The sequence below is a fragment of the Salvia splendens genome, chromosome 13 (genome assembly GCF_004379255.2).
Source record: "Salvia splendens isolate huo1 chromosome 13, SspV2, whole genome shotgun sequence".
NCBI classification, from domain to species: Eukaryota; Viridiplantae; Streptophyta; class Magnoliopsida; order Lamiales; family Lamiaceae; genus Salvia; species Salvia splendens.
The window spans coordinates 9,334,448-9,361,271 of NC_056044.1; the positions used below are offsets into that span (position 1 = coordinate 9,334,448).

At 38.2% G+C, this 26,824-nt stretch overlaps 2 protein-coding genes and 1 pseudogene across 2 annotated transcripts; 2 read left to right on the forward strand and 1 right to left on the reverse strand.

Moving 5' to 3' along the window:
- Positions 1–10,046: 10,046 nt before the first annotated feature.
- On the forward strand, positions 10,047–11,479 carry LOC121761533 (piriformospora indica-insensitive protein 2-like). Its single transcript, XM_042157176.1, has one exon. The coding sequence runs from the start codon at positions 10,712–10,714 to the stop codon at positions 11,195–11,197; it is 486 nt and encodes a 161-aa protein (XP_042013110.1). The 5' UTR covers positions 10,047–10,711; the 3' UTR covers positions 11,198–11,479.
- Positions 11,480–13,811: 2,332 nt separating this feature from the next.
- On the reverse strand, positions 13,812–15,891 carry LOC121761566 (CRIB domain-containing protein RIC6-like). The gene is made up of 4 exons (XM_042157203.1): positions 15,452–15,891; positions 15,267–15,367; positions 15,082–15,181; positions 13,812–14,305 (listed from the first exon to the last, which is right to left on the reverse strand). The coding sequence occupies exons 1-4, from the start codon at positions 15,513–15,515 to the stop codon at positions 13,956–13,958; spliced, it is 615 nt and encodes a 204-aa protein (XP_042013137.1). The 5' UTR covers positions 15,516–15,891; the 3' UTR covers positions 13,812–13,955.
- Positions 15,892–19,125: 3,234 nt separating this feature from the next.
- Positions 19,126–22,102, forward strand: LOC121760452 (annotated as a pseudogene).
- Positions 22,103–26,824: the final 4,722 nt, after the last annotated feature.

The window sequence follows — 26,824 nt, forward strand, 5'->3', positions numbered from 1 at the left end:
AAGTCAGATAAAGCCGTCGACAACCCGGATCGAGTGGTTACGAGTATCGATCCTCGCTGAAGTATCTTCGGCCTCCACTGGTCAGGAGCCGAACTGCTTCTCATAAACTGAAAAGAAAAGGAAAAAAAAAGAAAGGTTATGCACAATATATACACCGAAGTATCACTCACAGTAATTGCAAATAACGCTATCCATCCCCGGCAACGGCGCCATTTGAAAGGACCTAGGTGCGTAGGTGTCGTTCAAGCAAGGATATATCCTACTGATCAGGATAGAGATCCTAACTAACCTAGACCTTGGTTTCAAAGATTCCTCAACCCACTTCTACTGATCAGTATAGTGGTGGTAAGGGTCGAATCCCACAGAGATGGTGCGTTCTTAAACTACCGCGGTGACAATTGGAAGATTTGGTTAGCTACCACGCTTGGGTTGAGTTTCTACCTAGGCTGGAACTTAAAGGAGGTGTTCTACTGGTCAGACGGTAAGGAAAACATTTGGAATGTAACTGCGTACGTGGAATGGGGAGACAATTTTGTAACAGAAAATATTTGGAAGGTACGGGTTTCTATTTTGGGCTAAACAGAATATTCAGAGTGTAGTGGAAGTTTGATGACTAGGCTGACAGGGCTTAACTAAAAGTGAAGGACAAAAGCAAAAGCATCTCGAAAAGTAAGTGGTCCCCTCCAATTGAAATAGACATCATCTTCTTCAACAAACACTTCCAAAATTCAGATAACAATTCCAGATTCAACACGGAAAACTCAGATTAACAACTCACAAACACAGATCCAAAACTAAGAAATCAAATCTGAAATCAAACACTGAAACTGGACTTCTGCATACTGGTCAACATGAAAGAACGAATCAGAAATTAAAACTAAGCTTTGCATGCAACGATCTACTTTCCGATCAAACAGTACTTGTTTACCTATCCTAAAGAAATTAGTTACGTAAACGGAATTGAGAGATTCAGCACCTTAAACACCGAGAAACTTCAGATCTAAGCTAACTAGGCGAGGGAATTAAGAAACACCACAATAAACGAAACGGAAATCAACTTCATAGCATAAACACGTTCGGATCTTCAACAAAGTACTTCAAAAGCAGAAAATATCCAAAGGCAAACAAGATCCAACGTAAGGAAAGTGAGAAATTTAAAACTACGAAAGCAATGTAAAAGTATTTTGCCACTCCGGACGATGAGACTCTAAACTACGATCTTGCTGGCTGGAATGGACGATGACTGGAATTCTGGGAACATCTGAACGTCAAGTGATCATGGCTACGGCGAAGCAAGAAGCGGGACACGGCTGAAAGACTGAAACTACCGAGAAAACTTTCTACCTAAAGATGGTGGTGAATGAGTGAATGTGTCTATGTGTATCTCCTCTCTCTCCAATTTGGCTTCCTTTTATAGGGAGGCTACCCTTGATTTTAGGGTAAATCCTCGTTGCAATTTGACTTCTTTGCCCTTAATTGTGGGTAATCCGTCCCAGCTATCCGTCTTCTTCATCTCAAGCCGTTTTAGCACGAATACTGATCAGTATGAGATCATGCTGGCGCCTCCTTCACCTGAACATTCCGAAACTTCCCTACTGACTAGAATGCTTAACCTGCACACTTTAAACAACTGTTTTGCAAATATGATCAATTAAGCACATCATACTGACCCGTAACCAAGGCCTAGAATACGACTTATCAATCCTCCTATTTTCTTTCGTCTAATGCGTGTGATCCCTACCGCCGTATACTCATTTTTCAATTCATTCTCTATAGCTAAGCTTGAGCTCACAATTTAGGTAACTTGCACTCTGACCGATTTCGGTCGATTTTGTAGCTGAATTTGGGTGGATTTTGCAACTAAATCTGGTCGTATTCAATTTAGGGTTTATGTGTGTTAGGCTGTTGTTGGGGGATTTCATTTCATAAATAATGATGTATAGGTTTTTAATATGTTTTAGGTTTTAATTTCCAATTCAGGTTGTTGTTGCAATGTCTTCTTCGAGTTCTCAATCGTTCGGGTCAAGTTTCAATTGGGATTGGCCTCATCCACAGATTGTGAACTGTAATCATGATCTTGAGGCTGAGCTTGTGACCTCTAGGACGGCTGCTAATCCTGGTCGATGTTACTATCGTTGTCCAATATGGAAGGAAGATGATTGCAGATTCTTCCGTTGGTTTGATGCAGGTCTATCGCCAAGCCAAGACACTTACTTTCAAAGAATCAAGCTCGAACAAGACAAGTTTGAAGAACAGATCCGATGCAAGAATATTGTGGAAGGTGTTGTTGAAGATAAATTGTGCATGAAAAGTGACGAATGTGAAGATATGAAGTTAAAATTGAGCATGAAGACTGAGGAGTGTTCACGTCTTAATTTAGAAATTGTTAAAACCAAAAAAATGTCCCAAAATATGAAGATTGAATATTGTTGTTATGCGTTGTAATGATTTTCGTAATGTAATGATAACACTTTTCTTCTTCAATCAGTAAGAGGGGATTTTTAGGTACTAAACCTTTGAAGTGACACTTTAATTATTGTACACGAATGAAGTTTTACAATGACGAATGAAGTTCCCGAATAGGTACATTAAACTAACACTTTGAAGTTTTATAATCACGAATGAAGTACGCATCTTTAGGTGAAATACCGCCCTACGTACAAAACTTTTTGTTGAATAACACCCGACGTACAAAACTTTTTGTGAAATAACACCCTACGTTCAAAGTTAAAATATGCAGTACTCAATTACTATACGTATAGGTAGATATCAACAAATAAAGCATACACAAAAGTATAGTCATAAAATACAGACATGACCCTTATCATACAGCATAGACAAAAACATAGTAATAATGTTTGATCCCTAACAAGCATAGTATTTAATATCTGAATACAAGGGCCTTCCCATGATGATCCCTAACAAGCTGAGTATTTAATATCTGAATAATGTTTGACCAAAAAAAGGCTTCAAGACACTAACAAAAACCAACACCATTGTTTACACTTTTAAGGTTCCCAAACTTGATCACCGCGATTATTCAATCCTGATCCCCGCGACGGCCACAACGTTGCGGCTGAGTCCTGGTCCGACGTGTGCTAGCCCTTGGACCAGTGGAATTGGTCTACAACAAACAACAAACCGGTCAAATTGACTAGCAATGTTTTGGAAATGAAAAGTGAAAATTTGATCTTGAATACTACCTCCTGGTTTGATCGTGTAGACTGACGTGTACTAGCCCTTGGACCAGTGGGATTGGTCTACAACAAACAGCAAACTGGTCAAATTGACTGGCAATGTTTAGGAAATGAAAAGTGAAAAATTGATCTTGAATACTACCTCTTGGTTTGACCGCGTAGACCGACGTGTGCTAGGTCGTTCCCGCCGAGGTAGATTGGTCTATAACAAACAAACCATTAAAATACAGGCCAACGAGTAGGGAATTCATATAATCGTACCCAATAATACCTCTTCATTTTGAAACACGTTAGACAACTCAGTCCTTTCACCGTCGTCCGTTGTGGGTGGCTCACTGGGCTGTGAACTCTGTCCAACTTCGGTTCGAGCATCTACAGGGGGATCATTGGTGCATGTTCTCCTATTATGACCATCTTGTCAGCACCGTCGACATCTGAGTACAAAGGTTCGTCGTAGTGACTCAGATTCATTCGCATGATGACGAATCTGGGGCTCTTCACGCCTCAGTTTCTTTGGCCATCCACGTTGTCGCTTTGTCCTCGGGGGTGCCAGTTCAAATCCAACTTCAGAAGTCTTGGGCCAATTATCCATCCTATTGATTCGATACAAGACATTCTCATACAGAAGCGACATTGTGGACCGTAAATAATAGTGGGAGACATAATCTGCTACATCCTTCTCATCCTTGTTGATTGTAGCGATGGCATGCGTGCACGGGATCCCAGCCAGCTGCCAGCCAGGCGAATGACCTGATAGAAGACGTCTCGATCCTTAAAAAAATCACTAGTCTTCTGAAAGAGTAGGTTTGTGCAGGTGTCGTGTTAAGCAAGGGTGTATCCTACTGATCAGGATAGAACTCCCGGCTAAGCCTAAACCTGGTATCAATAAATTCCTCAACCCACTTCTACTAGCTAGTATAGTGGAGGTAAGGGTCGAATCCCACAGAGATGATGCATTTGGTAATAGTGGTGAGATTCTGGAAGGGTTTGGTTAGCTACCACGCTTGGGTTGAGATTTCTACCTAGACAGGAACTAGAGGGTGTACTCTACAGACTGGGTGGTGTGAAAGTGAACGACATGTGGCTATGTACGTGAGAGTGGGGGACAACGTGTTTTGGAGACATGTGGAAAGCTAACGGTTGCTAAAATTGGAAAAATGGAATAACAGAGAATATGTGGTGGTTGGTTAATATTTTTGACAGATTTGTAGGGTACCAACATTAAAAGCAAAGGACAAAAGCAAAAAGTAACTAAAAAGCAAAAGTGGTCCCAAACTTGGATGTGGATGTTATCTTCTTCAACAAGAATGAACACAAGTCAAACAAACTTAGATTCCATGGATGAAATTACAGATTAACAACTCCACAATTCAGATCCACAAATTAACTCACTAAAATTCGAAGATTAAACTAGCGAAATCAAGATCTACGCATACTAGACGACATGCAAGGTGGCAGAATCACGTAAACTCAGATTTCACACTTAATCACTTTAGAAATTTAAATCTAAACAACAACTTAACTAACAAACACAGATCAAACAATTCCAAATGAAACCATGCCTTTAACACTTAGAAATTACCGCAACAACTAGATCTAAGCTACCTAGGCAGAATGAAACATATTCGAACAGAAAGAGATGCATAAAAACGTTTGGATCTAAACGAAATACTTCAAAAGCGAACAAGTATCGGAATTGCAACAGATCCAACGTAAGGAAACAAGTGAGGATTAACTAAGAAAGCGAAATAAAATTGTTTTGCCACTCCGGGCGATGAAACTGGTATGACTACGAATAAACTTGCTGGAATGATGGAAGGTGCTTTTCCGGTGGAATGTGGCGAGGAATGAGAAGATGTAGGACAATGTTGTAGGAACTGATCTACCGAGAGAGAATATTCTAACTAAGTGCGAATGTCGATAATGCATCCTCTCTTCAAATGGCTTCCTTTTATAGGGAGGTCTGCCCTTGATTTTTATGGTAGACTCTTTTCGTGAATTGACTCTTTTGCCCTTGGTAGATGGTTGATCTTTCCCAACAATCCTTCTTCTCCATCTTGAGCCTTTTTTTGGCATGCATCCTGGTCAGTATTGCACCCTTCTGGCGCTCTTTCACCTGAGTTATCTGAACCCTATCATACTAACTGGGACCTTTTTCCTGTACACTTTAGCAACTGTTTTGCAGTCATAATCCAATTACGCACGTAACTTGAGAAAATGACCTAAACAAATTAGAAAATAATAAGTACGGAGTAATTAAATTCTACTCCCTCAAACCCCCATTAGTTGGCACTGTTCAACTTGGCACGGGTGTTAAGAAATGTAGTGGAAAGTGGGGGGAAAAAATTAGTGAAACGTGAGTCTTACTTTTATACGGTATATAATAAAATGTGAGTAGAATGAGTTAGTGAAATGTGAGTTAATTATCAAAATTAGTAAAAAGTAAAAGTATTAATTAATTAGGGACGGAAAAGAGTATAGAAGAGACAACATCTTGCATGAAGATATTAGTGTTCCAGTAATAGAGCCATACAATACTGTATATTGCTGGAAAGAGTGGTTTGATCGTGTAGTTATGTAATATTGCTTGGAATAATGTCATTTTCAGCGATGTAATCGATATAAGTTCAATTAAAATCCATTGTTGAAAGGATTAGTCAAGTCGATGTTGGGATTTGCAAATAAAATAAATACTCCTACAAAGAAGCAAAATCTATTAGGTGATAATTGAATTAACTCGTTGCATGCAAAGAATGCAAAAAACACATGCATAGGAAAAGTTAAATTTTAAGAACATGAATTTTACAGATAAAAAATGATTATCGTTATGATTCAGATTCTCCTGGGTGAGGTGGGAAAGAGAATTTTTGTACTAGTAATAATTTACTCAAACCTGTATGAATACAACAAATTAAACCCTAAACAAATTAAAAGTTCATAGTTCGAACGATTGTACTAGTCCTATTTTCATTTTACATTTCCAGAACCAGAGTTAAGAGCATCTATTACGCTGTCCTCCACCGTCTCTTAAACTACTATTTGAGGGTCCCATTGTACTTTATTCCCCCATCCCTTAACTAAGGGACGGAACCTGCAACGCTCCGTCCCTTAACCGTCTCTTATTCCGTCTCTTAAATTACTATTCATTCAATTTCATTTTTTATTTTTTTTTCCAACCCAATTCAATTAAAACAAACACACTTTATTAAAAAACAAACTTCATTAAAATAAAAACAACATTAAAATTCAAAAAAATAGAAAAAAGACATAATTAAAATCCTACAAATAAAAAAATGACATAATTTAATTTTCTCCGCCAAAGTTTTCCCAAATGCGCTCAATTAGATCCTCTTGGAGTTGGGCATGGGCGCTAGAGTCGCGTGTCCTTGCCCGAATAGACAACCGTTCTTGTACTGACGGATGCGCTCCACTTCGCGGCGGACTACTTGCGGTTGAGCTTCCGGGGGATTCGGGGTCGAACCAATTTCCCGCCTCGGGTCCTTCATGTTGTGCAAGATTATGCACGTATACATAATGTCGATCATGCTCTCCATGAACCACGAACGAGCCGGGGCTTTGATGATGTTGAAGCGCGCTTGGAGAACCCCGTGTCACACCTCAACCGTTCTGGCGTATACTCTTTTAATAAATAAATCCCCTATCATAAAAGTAGTCAATACGTGTATAATTCATAGAACACCAGTATTATATAAGTTCAAACCAACACTTATCTGATACATATTTCAAAATATCATGTGAAGTAGTGGAACCCTCTCACCACTCTGTATACTATACATTTGTCTACATGCAAAATGATGAGGAGGAGAAGGTTGCCAATATGCGTCAGCCGCCGAACCTGATAACACGTGGAGTTCCTATGACCCACGTCAGTCAAAAGTGTATTGCTATCTTATTCCTGAAAAAATTAGTGGTTTACATGAGCCACAACTCAGTATATATAAATTTCCACCTTTAATCTCACATGATACAAACATCAAGCATGTTCTTTTATCCATACATATAATCAGAAACCATCTATAACATAATTTAAAAACAAACCATTTCATATTCATATGCATATGCCACTCTATTCAGTTTATTATTCTGTAACAGTCAAGCCTGGTATCTGCCCCGGATTTCCAATATGATTGACCCGTAGGTCCCATTATGATTTGACCCGAAGGTTCCACTGTGATTTGACCCGAAGGTCCCAATATGTTTGACCCGAAGGTCCCAATATGATTCGACCCGAAGGTCCCAATATGATTCGACCCGAAGGTCCCAATATGTTTGACCCGAAAGTCCCAATATGATCCACTGTGATTTCAGATCCTTGGCAAAACTGTCACAGATCCTCTTTAATCCAATGATTCACATAATCGGTATCATAAACATATATCTAATGATTCACATAATCGGTATCATAAACATATTCTTTGCACCAATAACATATCCATATCATATTCCATCAAACTATCCAATATATCTGAACAAACATGTCCATTTAAGCAATCAAATATTCATATCACCTTCGACCATCAAAATCAAACAATTCATAATCATATCAATTTCACACCATATGATCCAATAATTCACTCCAATTCAACATATAACATGAAACCACATAACACATGTAAAATTAAAAGTGTAATTTATACATACCTGCTTAAGCTAGATAATCTGGCCGAGCACTTGTTCCTGTTTCTCGATCTATAGCCCTCGATCCTTACGAGAGAAATTAATTACCACTTCAATTTCTTCCTCTACAAAGCACCGGAATAGGTTTATCCCCTCTTTTTGTTTTTATTCTTTCCGTATGATGTGCAAAGCCTAAAAAATTTATATAATGAAGAATTAAAATAATATATCTAAGTCGGCTAAGTAAATCATTGAACCACTAAATTGATTGATCTCATCCATTTTCATTATTTTATTTCATTTATATTAAAACTTTTGAGATGACCTATTGGTAGCACCTTACACGTATTTTTTTTAATATGTACGCCTATTACAAATAATATATAAAGAATAGCATGTATGCATAGGTAATATACATATATATATATTTCATGCGTACAGTTAATATGTATATATACATATCAATAGGTAATCTAATATACTTAGGTATTTAAATATGCTTAACTTTGTTTATCCAAAACATGCACATATATACACGTTACATATTTATTTTAACTACGAAAAATTCACGTACACATACCCACTTATATATATAACATATAATTATACAAATAATATTATAAATATGTAAATTGATGCATGTTTAGGGTTAGGGATGTCACACCCCGAACGCCCTCTCCACATCCTTGCGAGCAGACTCCTGCTTCTGTGCAAAAAGAGTCTGCTTTGGGTTCGCAGGCCTGCTGCACGTTTTCACAAAGGTCGGCCACTTCGGGTAGATGCCGTCGGCGAGATATATAGTACCCCATTTTATACAGCCGGTTGTTGGCGACGAAGTTGATGGCAGGCGCTTTACCATCCAAAACTTCAGTAAAGAGGTCGGACTGGTGGAGCACGTTTATGTCGTTGTTTGAGCCAGAGACCCCGAAGTACGCGTGCCAGATCCAAAGTCGGTAGTCGGCAATGGCCTCGAGTACAACGGTTGGGTGGGTGCCTTTGTGGCCGCTCGTGTAGGACACCTCCAAGCCACCAGGCAATTCTTCCATTGCCAGTGTATGCAATCGACACTGCCAAGCATCCCGGGGAATCCGTGCACTTGTTCGTGCAGGTCGAGGAGGAACTGACAATCGGTCGTGCTTGCCCTTCGGAGAAATTCATCGGTAAAGCTGCCCGGACTCCTTTGCAGAATTTGAGCAAGCACATGCGCCCAGTGGTGTCTCCGATGTGGAGGTATTCGTCGAACATGTCGGCCGTTTGTCCAGTCGCAAGCTGACGGATTGCTGCAGTACATTTTTGCAGCGTCGTGTGGCTGGGACGACCGACCGCATCGAGCCCTTCTTGGAAGAATTCTTCCCGGGCCGCCAGAGTATTCGCTATGTGGAGAAATAACGGTTACTCATGCGGAAACGGCGACGGAAGTAGGTATCTCCCCAAATCGGGTTATCGCAGAAGTAGTCACGTACTAACCGTCCGGCGGCTTCCTCCTGGTTCCGATGGATGTACTTCCGGAAGCGTCCTGGGGGCGGCGCGGCATCCTCCGCCTCTCGTCGTTGATCTACTTCAAGTGATTGTTGCATTAGTTGACGCATTTGCTCAAATGGATCCATTTGTTTGAGTTGATTTAAGATGAAATTGGAGTGGTTATAGAGAGGATTTGAAAGGAATAGATGTATGTTTATGTGTGAAATGAGTATGAAATATGATTATTTATAAAGTAAATAAATCAAAAATAATTTTTTAAAAAAAAAATTAACGGTAACATTACCGTTTGAAAATTAATTTTTTTAAAAAATTTGAATTAAAAAAAAACAAATTATTGCGTCATCCGTGACGACGCTCACTCGCGGGCTAGCGAGTGGGCGTCACGCATGCATCGGGGGCGCGACACGTCGCCCAAGCGCGTGACGGGACAGCCCGTCGCTTGTCTCGCGGATACGGGCTCGGGATGGGACGAACGTTGCAACGCGTCCCGTGGCGGAACCGTCCCTCTGGTACAAAATGCGAGCCACGCGCGGGACGCGCAGTGGATGCTCTTAGAAAAGAGACGAAGGTGGTGTAGAAAGAAAAGGACAAAACGGTAATTGCAGGAAAACTGGTAAGCGAATCTCTGCACGACAAACCTTTTCCTTTGTTTTTGCTTCTTCTGTCCAATATAAAAGTGCACTCTCCACTGCTCTCTCTCTCTCCAATCCATTCCTGCCACCTTCTCGATATGGTGCACTTGCGTGTCCCTCTCCTCGCCTTCTTCTCCATACTCGCTGCCTCCGTCCTCGCCCAGCCGCCGCTCAACCCGGCGGAGCAAGACTCGCTCTACCGCATCCTTGTCTCCGTCAGCCACCCCTTGGCGCCGCCTCTTCCCTGACGATCTCTGCTCCTCCGCCCCCACGGCGTCGCCTGCGACTTCTTCGACTCCTTCTCCACCCCGCACGTCACCGAGCTCAGCTTCGGTTACGTCTCTGATTACACCCCCAACCCCCCCTGCAACCCTAACTCCACCCTCAGCCCCTCCCTCCTCGCGTCGTTCCCCTACCTCCGCAAGCTCATGTTCTACAAATGCTTCTCGGAAATTAAAACTCAATTCCCCGATTTCTCTTCCCTCAGCCACAATTCCTCGTTGGAGGAGCCATGACGAATCAATTGATTTAATGTAGGCATCGCTCTTTCCTTTGTCCTTCCCCCCTATTTTTGCCCTATCACTAGTGGTTACTCCCGATCCGAAGCACCCGAATTCAATCTTGCCCAAGACTCGATAACGAGGGTCTCCTCCTCCCACCTCCTAATCCTAGGCAGACTGTCGGAAAGCAGGATTGATCGGCGAGTTTGCCTACCTCGAGCAGCTCACGCTCTCGAGAAACAGATTCTCCGGCGAGATCCCGATGAATGTTTTTCGGAACATGAAGAAGCTGGAGATTCTAGATCTGAGCGACAATGCTTTCCATGGAGCAATGCCGGAATCAATTGGATCCGCGGCTGCATTGGTGAAGCTCGATTTGAGCCACAACGGATTCTCTGGCAAAATTCCAGAGAATCTCTCGTGCTTGAAGAAGGTGGAGTTTCTCGATCAGAGCTACAACAAATTTGGGGGATTTGGGTTTCCTTTGGCTTTGACGGAGATGCCGAGTTTGAAGGAAGTGTATCTGAGCGGCAATTTTCTGGGAGGGGAGATTCCTGACATTTGGGAAAAGATGAGGGGCATAATTGGAATTGGGCTCTCCAGCATGGGGTATGTTGGTAAAATCCCCAAATCAATGGGGGTACAACTCAGGAATGCATGCTACATAGGGCTTGACAACAACATGCTTCGAGGGGTTGTACCTGCGGAGCTTGGTGAATTGCAGTTTGTGGGTGAGTTGAATTTGTAAAACAATAATCTCAGTGGGAAGCTGCCATTCTCTGCGTTTTCATGTCTTAAGTTAGGGGGGAAGTTGAAGCTGGAGGGAAATTTCGACCTTTGCATTAATGAGGCTTTGAAATCACTTCATCATGGCCATCTCAGCATCTGCAGGAAACCTTATGTTTCCAAAAATGCCCTTTTCCATGAGTGAGAGTGCATGTTCTATTCCAACTTTGCCATTTTTGGCTTTGCTTTTGGGGGTTTTTAGCTCAAATTTGGGTTTTCATGTGAAACATAGTACTACTTGCTACATTATTACAAGTACGTCCGATTAGTTTGTTAGAAAACCACTTAAAGCATTAGCAGTGGTGCGGATGTCCCGGTGAACATCCCAAAAACAATTCCTGCCACGTCATACGGACATCCCACTGCACAGTGGCAGACATCCCAAGGACATCCCGACGGACTTTCCACAATAAAAATTCACAAATTAAATAATTTACGGAATTAAAATTTCGACTCAAATACGGGGAAAATGAAACCACTTTATTTAAAAAAAACATACTTAATTAAAAAAAATACATAAAATTACATTGTTAAAAAAAACCGTCTTCTCACTCCTCGGATTCCTCGCCGCCAGTTCCCTCGTCGTCCCCGCCGCTGCCACCCTCATCGTCGTCACTCTCCGACATGTCTCCGAACCCCAAATCGCGCCGCATACTATTGATGATGTCCTTAAGCAGCCACTTGTAATGGCGGTCGGTCGATTGGCGCCATTCAACCATTGTACGTAACAAGGTTTCATGTGTCGCGATGCGGGCAAATGAGGGGTTCTCGGGATCCTTTTGGGAGGGTGCTGCCAATTGGGCCTTGCCGGATCCGCTGGCGCTTCCCCTCGCCATCCGCGCCGCGTACTTTTGCTTTACCGAGCGACGGCGCCGGGAGCTCTGCCTCAGCGGGGAGGAGTTCATGGGAACCAGCACTGCTACTGTACATCCCGGAGGCGCTGATCTTCGTCCGCTTCGGCCAGCCAGATTCAACACCCGCAGTGAACTTGGCCGAAGTCTGCACCACAAGATAGACCTCCCAATATTTGAATTCCCTGAACCCTTGTGCAGTGTCGATGAATTAATGGTGAGACAGGAGCTCCACATCCTCGGCAGACATGCCGCTGGTTGCTGAGCGGAGGTTGTTTGTGTAAATGCCGGCAAATCGGCTGAGCTGCCTCCTCAGCCGCTCCCACTGTTTCCGGCATTGCTCTCCGTTGTGAGGCTTCCCCCCTGGCGGTTTGAACTGAAGGTAGCTTTGGCTAATGCGCCACCACATCCTGACGATGTGCTGGTTAGCCCCGACGTACGAATCCTCCACCACACTGATCCATGCCTTCGCCAGCGCGATGCACTCCTCCATGCTCCACACGGTCCTCTTCTTCCCGCTGGACCCCCCTACCTCAGCGGCCCCTGCCCTCACCACCGTACATCGGGATGGGCGAGGTAATGCCCCGTCCCCTGCCCCTCCCTCTCCCTGACCTCCCCCTCATCCCTGTCGTCGTTGGTGCATCGGTGGGAGAATCCCGGATCGGAGATAGCCCCAACTCCTCAAGCGTGAATGTCTCGATTCCAGTGAACTGAGTCTCGAGAGGAGTACTCGGCGGGTTGTCTAGCGCTAGTAAATCCATATAGGGCCGATAGACGTTGTCCACCGGCGATTGGGGGACCCCCTGCCTACTCCCTCCGCAGCGCCAGACGATCCCTGCATCATCCCCGACATCATCATCTCGGGCATCTGGGGCATCATTCTCGGCATTTCGGGCATCATCCCCGGTATTTGGGACATTCCGGGACTCGCCCCGGGTATCTGGGACATTTGGGGCATCATCCCATACCATTGAGGGTACATGTTGTAGTACCCGGGCATCATCCCCGCCGCCATTTGAGATTGGGGCACCATCCCCGGCATTTGGGGCATCGCGGCGGACATCAGCGTACTACCACCGACAGGAAAATAAGGCGCCTGTGACTCGCTCGTGGCGGGGGAATCGCTATCGTGGTGCTCCATTGTTCTTCGAAAGAAAAGTATTTTAGAGAGAGGGATACTCGTTAATACAAGTGGTGTGAATGAAATGAAGGTCCACGATACGTATTTATATAATTATTAAAAAAAAATAATGCAATAATCGGGACGTCCGTGGGAGTCAACGCAATGGGGGACGTCCGCACGGACGTCGCGACGGATATCCGCGGAACGCCGTGGAACTCTGGTGTCCGCAGCGGATGTCCGTATCCGTGCCTCCCTTGCATAATGGCAGACGTCCCGTACGGACTTCTGGCATGCAGGTCCGAATTCCGCCGGGACAAGCACCATTGCTAATGCTCTTAACTAAATGAGACAAAAGGCTTTATGTAATTATAGCTTTGTTTGATATCAAGATTAATAGACTATATCTTGACATTATATGTTTATATTTTGCCTCAAAATAGAAATATAAAAGCAGTTGAGAATTGAGAGTGTTAATCAAGAACCTCTGCCAAAATAAAAATGGCAATTACATTATTGTTAATTGGTGTCTCCAATTCTATGGCCCCCCTTGTACACATAGCCGAAACATTCCCAATCATCACAAATAAAGTTTAAAGAAGAAAAGAGAAGAAAGTATACCGTTTATTTCTAAGGATCCAATCTTATACCATCGATAAGTAGAAATGTTATCCAAATGGTGCATTAGAGCTAACTATGAATAAAAAACAAAACAACAAAAAGACAAAGATTTTTGTTGAAGAAGGTGGTCAGTTGTTATCCAATTCGGAATTGTGGATAGATGATTCACCATCGGGGCCGGGATCGGCGTTGGCCCTCGACCGAGGACGTGCAGATCCATTGGAGTCCCTTGACTTTTTTCTTCGCGATTTCTTGGCGGGATCCGGGACCCCGGGGTTGGCCGAGTCAGATGGCTCGCGGTTCGACTTAACACTACCTCCTTCCACTGAGTCCCTTGAGTGATTTCTCCTCTGTTTTACCTTATTGGGATCTTTTTGCTTCTTCGGAGACGACTCGCCATCTCCCGACTGATTGCGCCTTGACGATCTTGGTACGTCAGGAAGATCAGCGTTTCTATTACTTCTCTTGGTGTTTGCATCTGTTAGGAAATGTAACATAACAATTTAAATGTTTTAGAGAAAAATCCTTACAACTCAACTCAAAAGATTATTAGTTCATTTAGTATGTAAACTCCATATGTTGTCTTATACAATTGATGTGAAAAAAAGTTTCATTGCACTGAAATTCGTAATTATCAATCTAGCTTAATGACAACCACTCCGAGTTGACTTATACAACCTCGTTGGTCATGCTTAACTCCTTAATCATGCCACCACTCAGTAGGCCACCATTACGATTCATCGGACTTTTCAATGAAAGCATCAATATTACTCCCTCGGTCCCCCATAATTTGTCACCATTTGACCCGGCACGGGTTTTAAGAAATTTAATAGAAAGTGAGTTGAAAAAGTTAGTGCCATGTGGTCCTACTTTTATAAATTAATTTTATAATAAAATGTGAGTGAGAATGAGTTAGAGGAATATGGGGGCCATTATAAAAAATGGTAAAAGTGAAATGTAATAAATTTTTAGGACGGACGAAAATGGAAATAAATGACAAATTTTCAGGGATGGAAGGAGTATTAATCAACATGAGAACTCATTCTTAAGATATATGGAGTAGAAGTAAATGCGCAACATGTTCCCTTTACATAAGTCTATATCACTACTATGTTTGGAAATAGTGTGCAACATGTCCAAGAATATTTTATTACCAACAACATAAACATAAACATAAACATAAACATAAAATGTATTAGAGGAAAATAGAAATAAAATTCAAATGGTTTGATTTTTAATAATGGAAAGTAATACCTTCAGAGACCCATTTAATTTCAGGCTCCCTTTTGTCTCCACCAGTTGGGGGCCCTAAAGGAGCAGAATGCAAACCTGGAGATTCACTAAACTGATTCATCTGTAATAACATAAATTTTATGTTATAATAACGTCACATTTTTGTAATAATTATAACTAATAAATAAGTAATGATGTAACTATACCCAGCTTGGGGTATCAACGGCAGGTCCATCCCATCCAATATGCGCCACATGCTTTACATCTGTGGGTAAACCAATTTGTATTTCGCCTTCTTTTTCATCATCTGAATCAACCCAAAATAAATTTAATTAATAAATTGAAAATTATGACATTAATTAACAAAAGATTGATTGAAAAAAATACAGACCAAAAATTTGGGAAATGTACTTGAAGCCCTTGAAAATGCCCTTCATCTTAGGTTTTGAAGCCATTGTTATCTTTGTTACCTAATTATGTATTTACAGCTTTATATATAAGTATATATATTTGGTGGTTGATTCAAGAAAATTATTGGAAATACTTTTCAAAGTTAAAACAACATGAGCCAAACCAACCCCTTCTTTGTGAGGAAACTCAGCTTTCATTCCATGTAAATAAAGGAGAAAATTCACTCAGAAATCAATCTTCAAACAAGAATTAATTAATAATTGTAATGAAGATCAAAAAGAAAGAAGCTAGAGGAAGATCAGAGAAAGCACTCGAATTTCCTCTAGGGTGGTTTGACTCTTTTTTTTTTTCCTAATTTCCTTTTTGTATGAAGTTGATAAAAATGGATAGTGGTTTGTAGAAAAAAAAAAGAAAACAAAAGCAAAAGACAGGGGTTCCACGATTGGAAAGACGAATGTGTTAATGCAAAATAAGCCTTTCATTTTTCAGTGGCGATGAATTGTTGAGACAGAGATAATTTAGGTGGGAATTGTATAAAATTAAATATTACTACTAGCAACTAAAAATAGGATATATTTTGGTTCATGGAGAATAGTATGCCACGGCGCATAGACAATGTCAATTCCCTTTGTTTTTGAGGGAGTTACATTTTGTAAAGTACCAATATTTTGTAGTATTATTAAATAGACATATAACATAAACTATTATTGTTTATTATTTATTTGATCAAAGTTAAAATTCGAATCACGAAAAATTAATGCAAACTGATTATTGTCCAAAAAAGTGTTTAAAAAATGCAAAAGCACCTTAAATGTAAAATATAAGATCGCAATTATACATTTTAAAATATAGGGACCACAAATGTGCCATCACTATCTTAAAAATGTAATTCACTCTTTCTAAAACACCTTTTCCATTTTCATCTTAGTTGGATAATTTTGTCTTGCTTGATCATGGGTAATTTTGAATTTTAGATTTGGTAATGTTAATATTGGAAGTTTCTAATTTATTTATTTATTATTATATTGAAAAACTTAATTATAGTAACATCTATATTTAATATAAAATTGAAGGTTTTTTTTGTTATTTATATTATAAAAATAATCAATGAAGTAATCATTTAAAAGTCAAATAAACAAAAAAATAGAAATTTTATCAGACTTCCGGATCAGCCCATCAGATTTTCGGATTGTGAGTTAATCGGATGCGCTAATCAGATTATAATTTTATCGGGATAAAAGTTTATCGGACTACTCGGGCCAGCACATAAATTACGGGATGTACTCACATCCATACCTATAATAATGGTGGCATCAAAATCTTCTTATTGAGTACACATTTTAAACAACTACTACAAAAATAGACTCTTCCTAAAAAAATTGCATGCTCTTTTCATGGTTTCATAGATGATAAGATTTTGTTTTTCTTATAAATTACTTTTATCAAATTAATTATATTTTAAAATTATAATTTATAATATGTGATGAAAAATATGAGATTGAAATACATAAACAAGTTGAAGCTCCAAGTATAAGAATAATAAAGGTTTTCACTTGTTTAGATTTTAGATTCATTTATGAGACACTATATTTCAATAAGGACAAACTAGAGGTGCCCAAGGTTTACGGTTCTAGCTGTTAATCGTGAAACCGTAATTAGTGGTTACAGTTCCGAACCGGAACCGTGAGAATTTACTCAAAATAGTAATTGGTGGTTACAATTTTTATTGAATAGTAATTACGAATTTTAGCAGATTCTTAAACTCAGTAAATTATCTAAGACGGTCCCAACAAACTTTTGGCTCAACTAAATAATGTCGAGACAGTGGTTAAATCATCATATATATTTTAAATTATCACTAACTTTTTTTCAAATTATCAAGACCTTTAGTTAATTTCTGTCACAACTATTGAAACTATTGAAAATTTAAGTAGCACTAATATCCTTTAACATACTTCCAAATATCTGAAAAAATATCTAGAAATAGATTTGTATAATTAGAATATTAGTTTGGGCATATTTACTCAAAATTGGTAGTGTGAAATAAACTGAAACATATATTGATACCCGATCCAAAATTTTCGGGTACCCGATCCCGAAATTCCCAAAATCTAATACCCGATACCCGACCCGAATTTGATTTCGGGTATCCAGTCCCGAAAAAATGGGTATCCAGTCCCAATTGTAATTTTGATTTTTTTTAAATTAACTACAAAGTTTTACAATTTATATAATATTATTTAGTTCTAATTTAATACAAAGTTGAAGTAGTATTCAAAAGGAAATAACTATAAATTTTTAGACATACAATTCTTGTAGTAGTTCAAATTTAAGAGAAAAATAACTACAAACTTTGAGAAATACAAAATTCATAAGTGATAGTAACATATTAACATCTTTCATCCCTCCAAAATAAGAAAATAATAGTATACATTAAGAAATTAAATTACATATAATTAAATTACATTTTTCATCCATCCACAGGTAATTAAGAAATTAAATTACATATTATTATAATAAAAACATAATTTATTAATTTTAAAAATTTTGGATAATTCGGGTATACCCGGTTGGGTATCGGGTAACCCGATACCCGATCATCCAAAATTCTCACTATCCGATCCCGATCCGATACTCGAAAAATCAGATTTCGGGTATCCAATTACCCGACCTTTTGGGTTTGGATATCGGGTATCCAATACCCAATATCCATTTTGACAGGCCTAATTGATAGATTGAATTTGAGATGCACATGTCACTTACTCTATATAGAGGATCTCTTTAACAAATTACTTATATTTTTTTATGGATAAATTGAAAAAAAATATTCAAGTTATAATATAATGAAACAATTTTTTTGAGTAGTGAAATAGATCAAAATTTGATCAAACGTCTGATTTTATATACCAGCTTTTATACAGAATATATAATAAACCAACTTCTGTGCGTAACTTTATCTTCTTCAATAAATTTTCCAAATTAAATTAGTTTTACAATATATTTTATTCTAACATATTTTAAAATATATTTGCAATTATATAAAACATAATACTTTATTAACTTTCTAATTTTAGAATAGTTAAATAATACATAATTCCTATATATAATTTTATTTACAACTTATACCATAACATTATAATCTATCCGTCCGTAAATAGGAATCTCATTTCTTTCCAACAAGGGTTTTAAGAAATGTTAAGAAAAGCGAGTTGGAGAAAGTTAGTGGAATATGGTTCTCATTTGTATATATTAATTTTAAATGATATGTGAGTGAGATGAGTTAGTAGAATGTGAGGCTTTTTGTCATTTATGGTATATGAACCGAGACTCCTATTCACAGACGGACTTAAATGAAAAAATGGGACTTCTATTCAAGGACAGAGGGAGTATTACATAAACTCACACTCCACAAATACTATTTTTTATCTTTCACTCTTTATTACTTTATAATTATATACTAAAATTTATGTCAAATTAAATTTCATATTTTCATGGATAATCACTCACTGTTCTCGGAGAAAATAAGGGCGTTGCGGCGCACAACGAGTTAAAAGAAAATTAGAAAACACAAAAGAATAGATGTTATAGATATAAGAAGAATGTAAAACACCATTTAACTATATACCAAAATATTAAAATATTAAATATCTGATAATGATCGCTGTATGAAAAAAAATTAGTAATTCCAAATAGATTTTCCCAATTGAAATTTTGAGAATTTTGATTGGGGTATGATTAGGGGAGAGAGAGAAAGGGAGTAATGAAAGAAGAAGAGCTCCATTGTTGAAAGGAGGAATCAAGAAGAACTACAACCCATGGCTTCTCACCATCTCAAATCCAATCACTGGCTGCCATTTGTCAGGCCCTCAATCCTCCTCTCGCTGATGATGCTAATATTCACGACTTAACAAACCCTCTCTTCATCTCTGATCAGGTAAACTCTTGTCCCTTTGTTTACTACTATTTCTAGCAAATCTTAGCCTATCATTTATTGATGTAACATTAATTTGATTCAATTTCATGCATTGACTGTATTTCGAGTTCTAGAATCCAAAAAGGCATTTTTATGTGATTCCAAAAAAAAACAACAAACTTTGATATGAGTGTGTGAAAAAGGGTAGATATTGGGAATCTGTGTGGTGTTGGCTAGATTCCAGAATCTTGGTTGATCTAAGCCATCAATGAGATCAGTGAGAGCTATTAAAGTAGTTGTGTTCAATTTATTATTCAAAGGGTAGTTGGTTTCTAGTTTGTGAATCGCATAAAAGAATTGTAGTTTTGAGCAACTTTGAGGGAGATGCAATATTAAAGTACTACTAACTACTAGAATCTTCAGTGACATAAAAAATTTTAATTCCCAAATTTTCTGTTTTGAGTTTTGATAATTTGCAATTCAAAATAGGTGGCTGAGCTAATGGTGAAGAGGGGCCTGCCTAAGGGATTGTTGATAGTGAGTTTAGTGTTGAAGTGTTTATCAAGCAGAGTGGGAACATTCTTGCTGTGTGGGTGGGTTTGTTTGGATTGGAAGTTTCCATTTGTGCACAGTTTTTCCGAGTTGTCTTTGAAGAAGAGAGAAGCCATCCTTCAAAGATGATCGGCTGAGACTCTTCTGCTGCCGCTCAGGATATCTTTCGTGTTGCTAAAGATCATCACACTCTTCGTCTTCTTCTCTTTGGCAAACAATCTTTCTGCTTGCTCTCTCCGTCTCTGTTGTTTTCAGGTCGTTATAATGTATGTTTTCATCAAGAGCATTGATATTCTTTTTATGTTGTGCTGCAGACTGATGATAATTCAAACAACCCTGCTTGGAAAGCAATTGGATATGAGGTAGAGGCTGTTGAGAGACGGATAAAACACGAAAAGGGAAGACCACTTGCTGAGGGGATTGTCGACACCGTGAATCTAGATGAGAGGTCACTGAAGGAATCCCTTATCCGGAAAGGCATAGGTGTCGTGGAGGACCTAGAAGAGAACGTGTTTACGATAAAATGTGATGTGGTGATTGTTGGATCGGGTAGTGGGGGCGGTGTTGCTGCAGCGGCCCTTGCCAAGTCGGGTCAGAAAGTCGTTGTCCTTGAGAAAGGTCACTACTTTGTGCCGGAGGACTTCGTTGTCTGAGTTGTACGAATCTGGTGGAATGCTGACTACCGAAGATGGGAAAATACTGGTCATGGCGGGAACAACGGTTGGTGGGGGTTCGTCTATAAATTGGTCGGCTTGCATCAGAACTCCTGATGATTTACTCAAAGAATGGTCAAAAGAAAACAAGATTCCTCTCTTTAACAGCCACGAATATCGATCTGCAATGGATCGTGTGTGTGAGAGGATCGGTGTGACAGAATCTTGCACAGAAGAAGGGTTCCAAAATCAAGTGCTGGGACGGGTTGTGAGAATCTCGGCCTAAAAGTCGAGCCCGTGCCAAGAAACTTTTCTGCGGATCATTACTGTGGTTCTTGCTGCTATGGCTGCAGAAGAGGAGATAAAAAGGGAACTGAATCGACGTGGCTCGTTGATGCTGTCAACAACGGGGCAGTAATCCTAACCGGATGCAAAGCAGACACGTTCGTTCTGGTGAGGGACAGTAGCGAAAAATCTAGGAAGAGATGCATTGGAGTCATAGCAACTGCTGCAAACAAGAACATTGGGAGGAAGCTTCGTATTGAGGCACGGGCTACAGTTTCTGCTTGCGGTTCTCTCCTCACACCGCCGTTGTTGGTAGCTAGCGGGTTGGAGAACAAGAACATTGGTCGGAATCTGCATCTCCACCTTGTCTCCTTCGTGTGGGGATACTTCCCCGAATCTCAAGTGGAACTCAAGGGTAAGAGCTTCGAAGGTGGTATCACCACCTCCATCCATAAGGTACGGGACGAAGAAGAGTCAAGCTCCCGAGCCATAGTGGAAGCTGCATCAATCGGACCTGCTTCATTCGCATCGTTGTTCCCTTGGGTTTCGAGGCATGGCATGAAAGAGAGGATGACAAGATACGCCCGAACAGCTGTTCTATTTGCATTGCCCAGAGACGTAGGCTCGGGTAGTGTGATCAAACAAGGGCATATAAGTTACAGGCTCAGCGAAATCGACAAAGAGAACCTCAAAACAGGGCTGAGGAGAGCTCTGAGAATCCTGATTGCTGCAGGGGCTGCAGAAGTGGGCACATTCAGAAGCGATGGGCAGAAAATGAGATTTAAAGACGAGGAGGGGGTGGAGGAGTTTCTGGACTCAGTGACAGCACCGGGGGGGCCTATGTCGAGGTCAGAGCAGTGGACAGTGTACTGCTCGGCGCATCAGATGAGCAGCTGCCGGATGGGAGGGAAGGGAGGAGGAGGAGGACGGAGCAGTAGACGAAAACGGGGAGTGCTGGGAGGCAAAGGGACTATTTGTGTGTGATGGAAGTGTGTTGCCAACTGATCACCATTCAATCTACAGCTTATTGCATTGCCTCAAGATTAGCACATTCCCTCAGTCTAAGCTCTGATTAATTATATTAGTTGCTTCTCACAATTTGTATGCATTATTCTATGATGAAATGGGCAGAATAAGGGGATTTCTGAGGTGAAATCAGTATGCATCAGCTTCTTTTGTTGCATATATACAAAATAATTTGAATGTTACTACATGTTTATTTGATTTACATTTTATGGAAAAGAGGGAATATACAATAATCAAGTTCTAGCTACTATTTTCTCTGTAAAGAAAAAGAAACCTACAGTAAGTATATATTAAGAAAAGGAAATCCAAAATAAAAAAGGGGGACTGACAAAATCTTCTCATCATAAATTGCAGCAAAGAGAATATTTCAGAAGAAAAATGAGTTCCCATTGTAGAAATTGTTTTCCTAGTAGAATTTATGTATCCAATTGGAATAATATTCTATATAATATTTTTTATATGCTACAAGCACTCTTCTTTATACTGGTGGGGAAAATAACCGAAATACCGCATTTACCGTACTGAAAAAATAATGAAAATACCGATATTTTGGTACGGTATGATACCATATCTCAATCTTTCAGTACGGTAACGGTATCAATTTTCCTATACCGTGGTATACCAAATATTATGTATATACCGTAGGATTCGGTATATCAATGCATACCGAAAAATCGGTATATGTTGAAATATTATATATGTTTAATACATTTATATATAAAATAGAACTAAAAATAAAAAAATCTTCGAAAATCATACTTTTAAATATTTGTGTAAAAAAAGATTTTTTTTGCATAACGGTATTACAGTATACCATTGGTATATCGTAATATTTCGGTATACCGTAAAAGTACGGTATACCAAAAATTACCCATACCGAATTTTTGGTATACACAATCCGACATACCGAAAATTCAGTATGATATTTTTTTCATACCGCAGTTTTCAGTACGATATGCAGTATTACGTTCTCGGTACAGTATACTATACTGACCCACATTTGGTTTTAGTTTTGCTTTTGGCGTTGCTATGGCATTGCACCAGTTTGTACACCAATGTTTGTTGTGCTGAAGAAGACCTCCCCGTTCATATACCTACCGATAATCTAATTAATGTTATTATACAATTATATTATTGAATCTTACATCAGTCAGTTCAGAATCATTAGGCTAATATTGACCCAAATGAAATCGGTTAATTCTTTTTTAATTATGTTTTAATTATCTTAATTCAGCTTCACTTAAGTTGTATGATGATTAAATTATTTTGTTACCAATTATTTAGCTCGTGAATTAATCTAATAACATAAGTAGTAGTAATATACTCCCTCTCTTATTTAAGATGACAAGTTTTTCTTTTTAGTTTGTTCCAACTAAGATGCCATATAATTAGTAGTAATATACTCCCCCACTTCTATTTAAATATTTATCTTTCTTTCTCTCTCTATTTTAATGCTTACACTCACATTTTCTCTCTTCAATTAACCAATAACTCCTAAAATCCTGTGACGTCTAAGAAATGTGTCATCTTAGCCGGGACGGAGGGAGTATAATTTAAGTGGTGTATTAATGGTTTGAACTTAAAATGTATGATTGGCTTGAACATTTCTTCATATTATTCCAAATCCAGATTAAAACTATTAGTTGTGATTTGTTTTACTACCCCATTCGTCCCACAAGAATATGCACTCTTTCCTTTTGGGTCAGTCCCATAAGAATATATATTTTCCAATATTAGAAACTCTTTTATCTCTAATAAGATTTCCCACTAATAATATTTTAATTACTCTTTCTCTCTACATCTCTCTTACATTACCAATTTTATATTAAAACTAGTGCCGAATCCAAAGTGTATATTCTTTGGGGACGGATAGAGTATTATTCAGTTGTATTTTCACACTCCAATTATTGTTATACCCATCTATCTACATTGTAGTCATATACTCTGCAATAGCCCAAACACAAAAAGACATGCAATACCATTTCTTTTGTAGTAGATTCTGTTTTTGGTACGGATTACTACAAAATTGTGACGGTTATGAGAATTGATTCATGTTTTTGATTTATATTGTATGCAACAAAATAACACAAGCATAACTAATTGTCTGTTTGCATGTCTTTAGCACACAATGCTTTCATGTCTTTAGCCCACATACACTGGTATTGTATATGTGTTCTTGATTACATTGTTGGTTCCGATGATATTTGTATTATAATTTTTATTTTCTGCCTCCAAATGTTAATCCTACTGTTATGGTTTATATTTTATTCTTGTACAATGTATCTTTAAGTCACATACAATTTAAGTCAAGCAATTTTGTGAACGTTTCATGAATTATATTCATTTTTATTTTGGCATTGACAATGTATTGTCTTCTCTATGTTTGTTATTAGTTGTACAACTTATGTTAAAATAATGTTGTCTTTAGACAATGCCACACCTTGTTTAGGATCTTCCGTCTGAGGATATGGGTGTAGGCACTCGTGATATGGTTTTCTATGCGACAGTATAGACGAATTAATGAGGGCAATGGACCTACAGTCGGTGCATGTAAATAATGTTATATAAATAGGCATTATTGTTATATTTTAGAATTGTCTACTTTATTCTTTTGTACTCCCTCCGTCCCACTTAAGATGAAACGTTTTCCTTTTTAGTTTGTCTCAATTAAAATGACACATTTCTTTTTTTTTGGTAACTTTCTCTCTCCAATTAATACACCTAACCACTTTTTCTTACTCCTATTTAAATATTCATCTTTCTTTTTCTCTCAATTTTAATACTTACACCCATATTTTCTCTCTCCAATTATATACATTAATCAATAACTCCTAAAATCTCGTATCGGCTAAGAAATGTGTCATCTTAGCCGGGACGGGGGATTATTTTATAAGTGACAACTCTACTACAAATTACCTTGATATTCTACTATATAATTCTAGAGCATTTTCTACTACATAACCTCTAGATTTAGATAATATCTAGATTTTTCTACAATATAAAAATTATTTATTTTATTTTATTCCAACAAAGATTATACCATACACGATAAAAGATTGTTTATATCATATTGGGGTACAACAATGTCTACCATGTAGTTTTTCTATCTATTGTTTTAGGTTGTCCTTTAATCTGGTGAAGTAATTGTCCACAACAATAATTTAAACAAAATCAAAATAAGAATTTAGTTAACATTGTCCATGATCTAAACAAAAACAAAGAGAATTTAGTTCACATTTGTATATGTGCATACATATAACTCATATTCAACCACTTGCTGACAACATCGATCCATTTGTTATTGATAAATCGGATCAACTTATATAGTTGATTCTAAGTGGAAGTCTCTTATTTAAAACTGCGAAGGTCAACTACGTGTGGGTGAATTCATCGGACCAACCTATGTGGCTCATTTCACCGGTTAGTAGTTGAGAGTGTTGTCTTTAAATAATCTCTTAACATGTATCGATGGTTCTGGTATTGCTATGTGAGATTATTTTTTGGAAGCTCGTCCAGTTGCACCTGATCTGGAAGCTCTTCCAGTTACACTATATTCCTTCACTGCATTTGCATTTTCTTCTAAAAACAATGAAGAATTAATTGGTCAAGAACTACAGGTGGTTGTTGAAGAAAACGATAAGAGAGGTGAAACTTATCTTGCATGCCATGTTTGTAAATAGTTTGGGACTTTAGCCTTTGGTTGGAAATCCTTGGAGCGTAATTTCCTTAAGGGTCATAGCGTAAGTCAAAGACATGTCAAGACTGTACAAGGAAGGCGGCTAGCTGATTGAAGTAGTGTTTCTTCTTTATGGTCTACATTGAATTTTATTGAAAATATGCTTTTCTAACTCCGGTAATTTGTAAAAAAAGTTTTGCAATCAGGACTATTTCCCTTACTTTTGTGTGTATGATGCTTGGTATTTCAGGACTTTATAACTTTGATATTTTTCTCAATTGTCTTATACCAAAAAATTCATCATGCTACACATTTGAATTCATCAACATAATGCGTACATATTTTAAAATTAACGACGTAATTGACTAAATGTATTATATGAAGTCGTTTAAATAGCTTAATCTTTTATTCGCATGATATTTTTCATTTACCAAAAGCATACATAATTTCCCCCAAGTCATAAACCATGGAACAATTGAGAAAAATGTCAAAGTTATCATATAATTGGTCATTTTTAAATTGTGGGATATAATAGAATTCGGCCAAACTTCATGATTTTTTTTACCATTAACCCAAATTTAATCTTCAACTCTTGTAAAAAATCAAATATTCAAATCCATCCTAACTAAACAAAAACTTATATATAATACTTTCAATTTGTGAACTCGGCGCGTGTTTTAATGTGCAAGTGATAAAATTGATGAAAGGAAAAAAAAACTAGATAAAGTAAATAAGAAAAAAGAGATGAATTTTTCATAGATATAGAAATTTAGACCAATTTTAATCGACAAACCAAAATAAAACTATTTTTGTCCAACAAACTTCATGATTCAGCAATTTGTCCCTAATTAATTCCATAACATATTTTAGTATTTTAAAATATTTATATAAGAGTATGTAAAAGTCATCAAAACATGAGTTGATTTTACATATAAAATAAAAACAGTTTTATATACAACATGTTTCGTATCCAGAAAAATAGATAGATTCGCCTGAAATAATTTCAATATCCCATAGATTGGTTGGGCATATACAGTATCAGAGTTTTGTATACTAGAAATCACTTTTCGAGTGATTGGATATTGTAATAACTCTTATTTTATTTTCTAAGTATTAAAACGGATAATTTTTTGTCATAATGTTGTTATGTTTTACATTTAATGGTTGTTTTATTACATGTTTAAATGTATAAAAAACTTAACAAAGTCTAAGTCTTTGTTTTAGTAGACCAGTTGTGGGCGTCGTCCA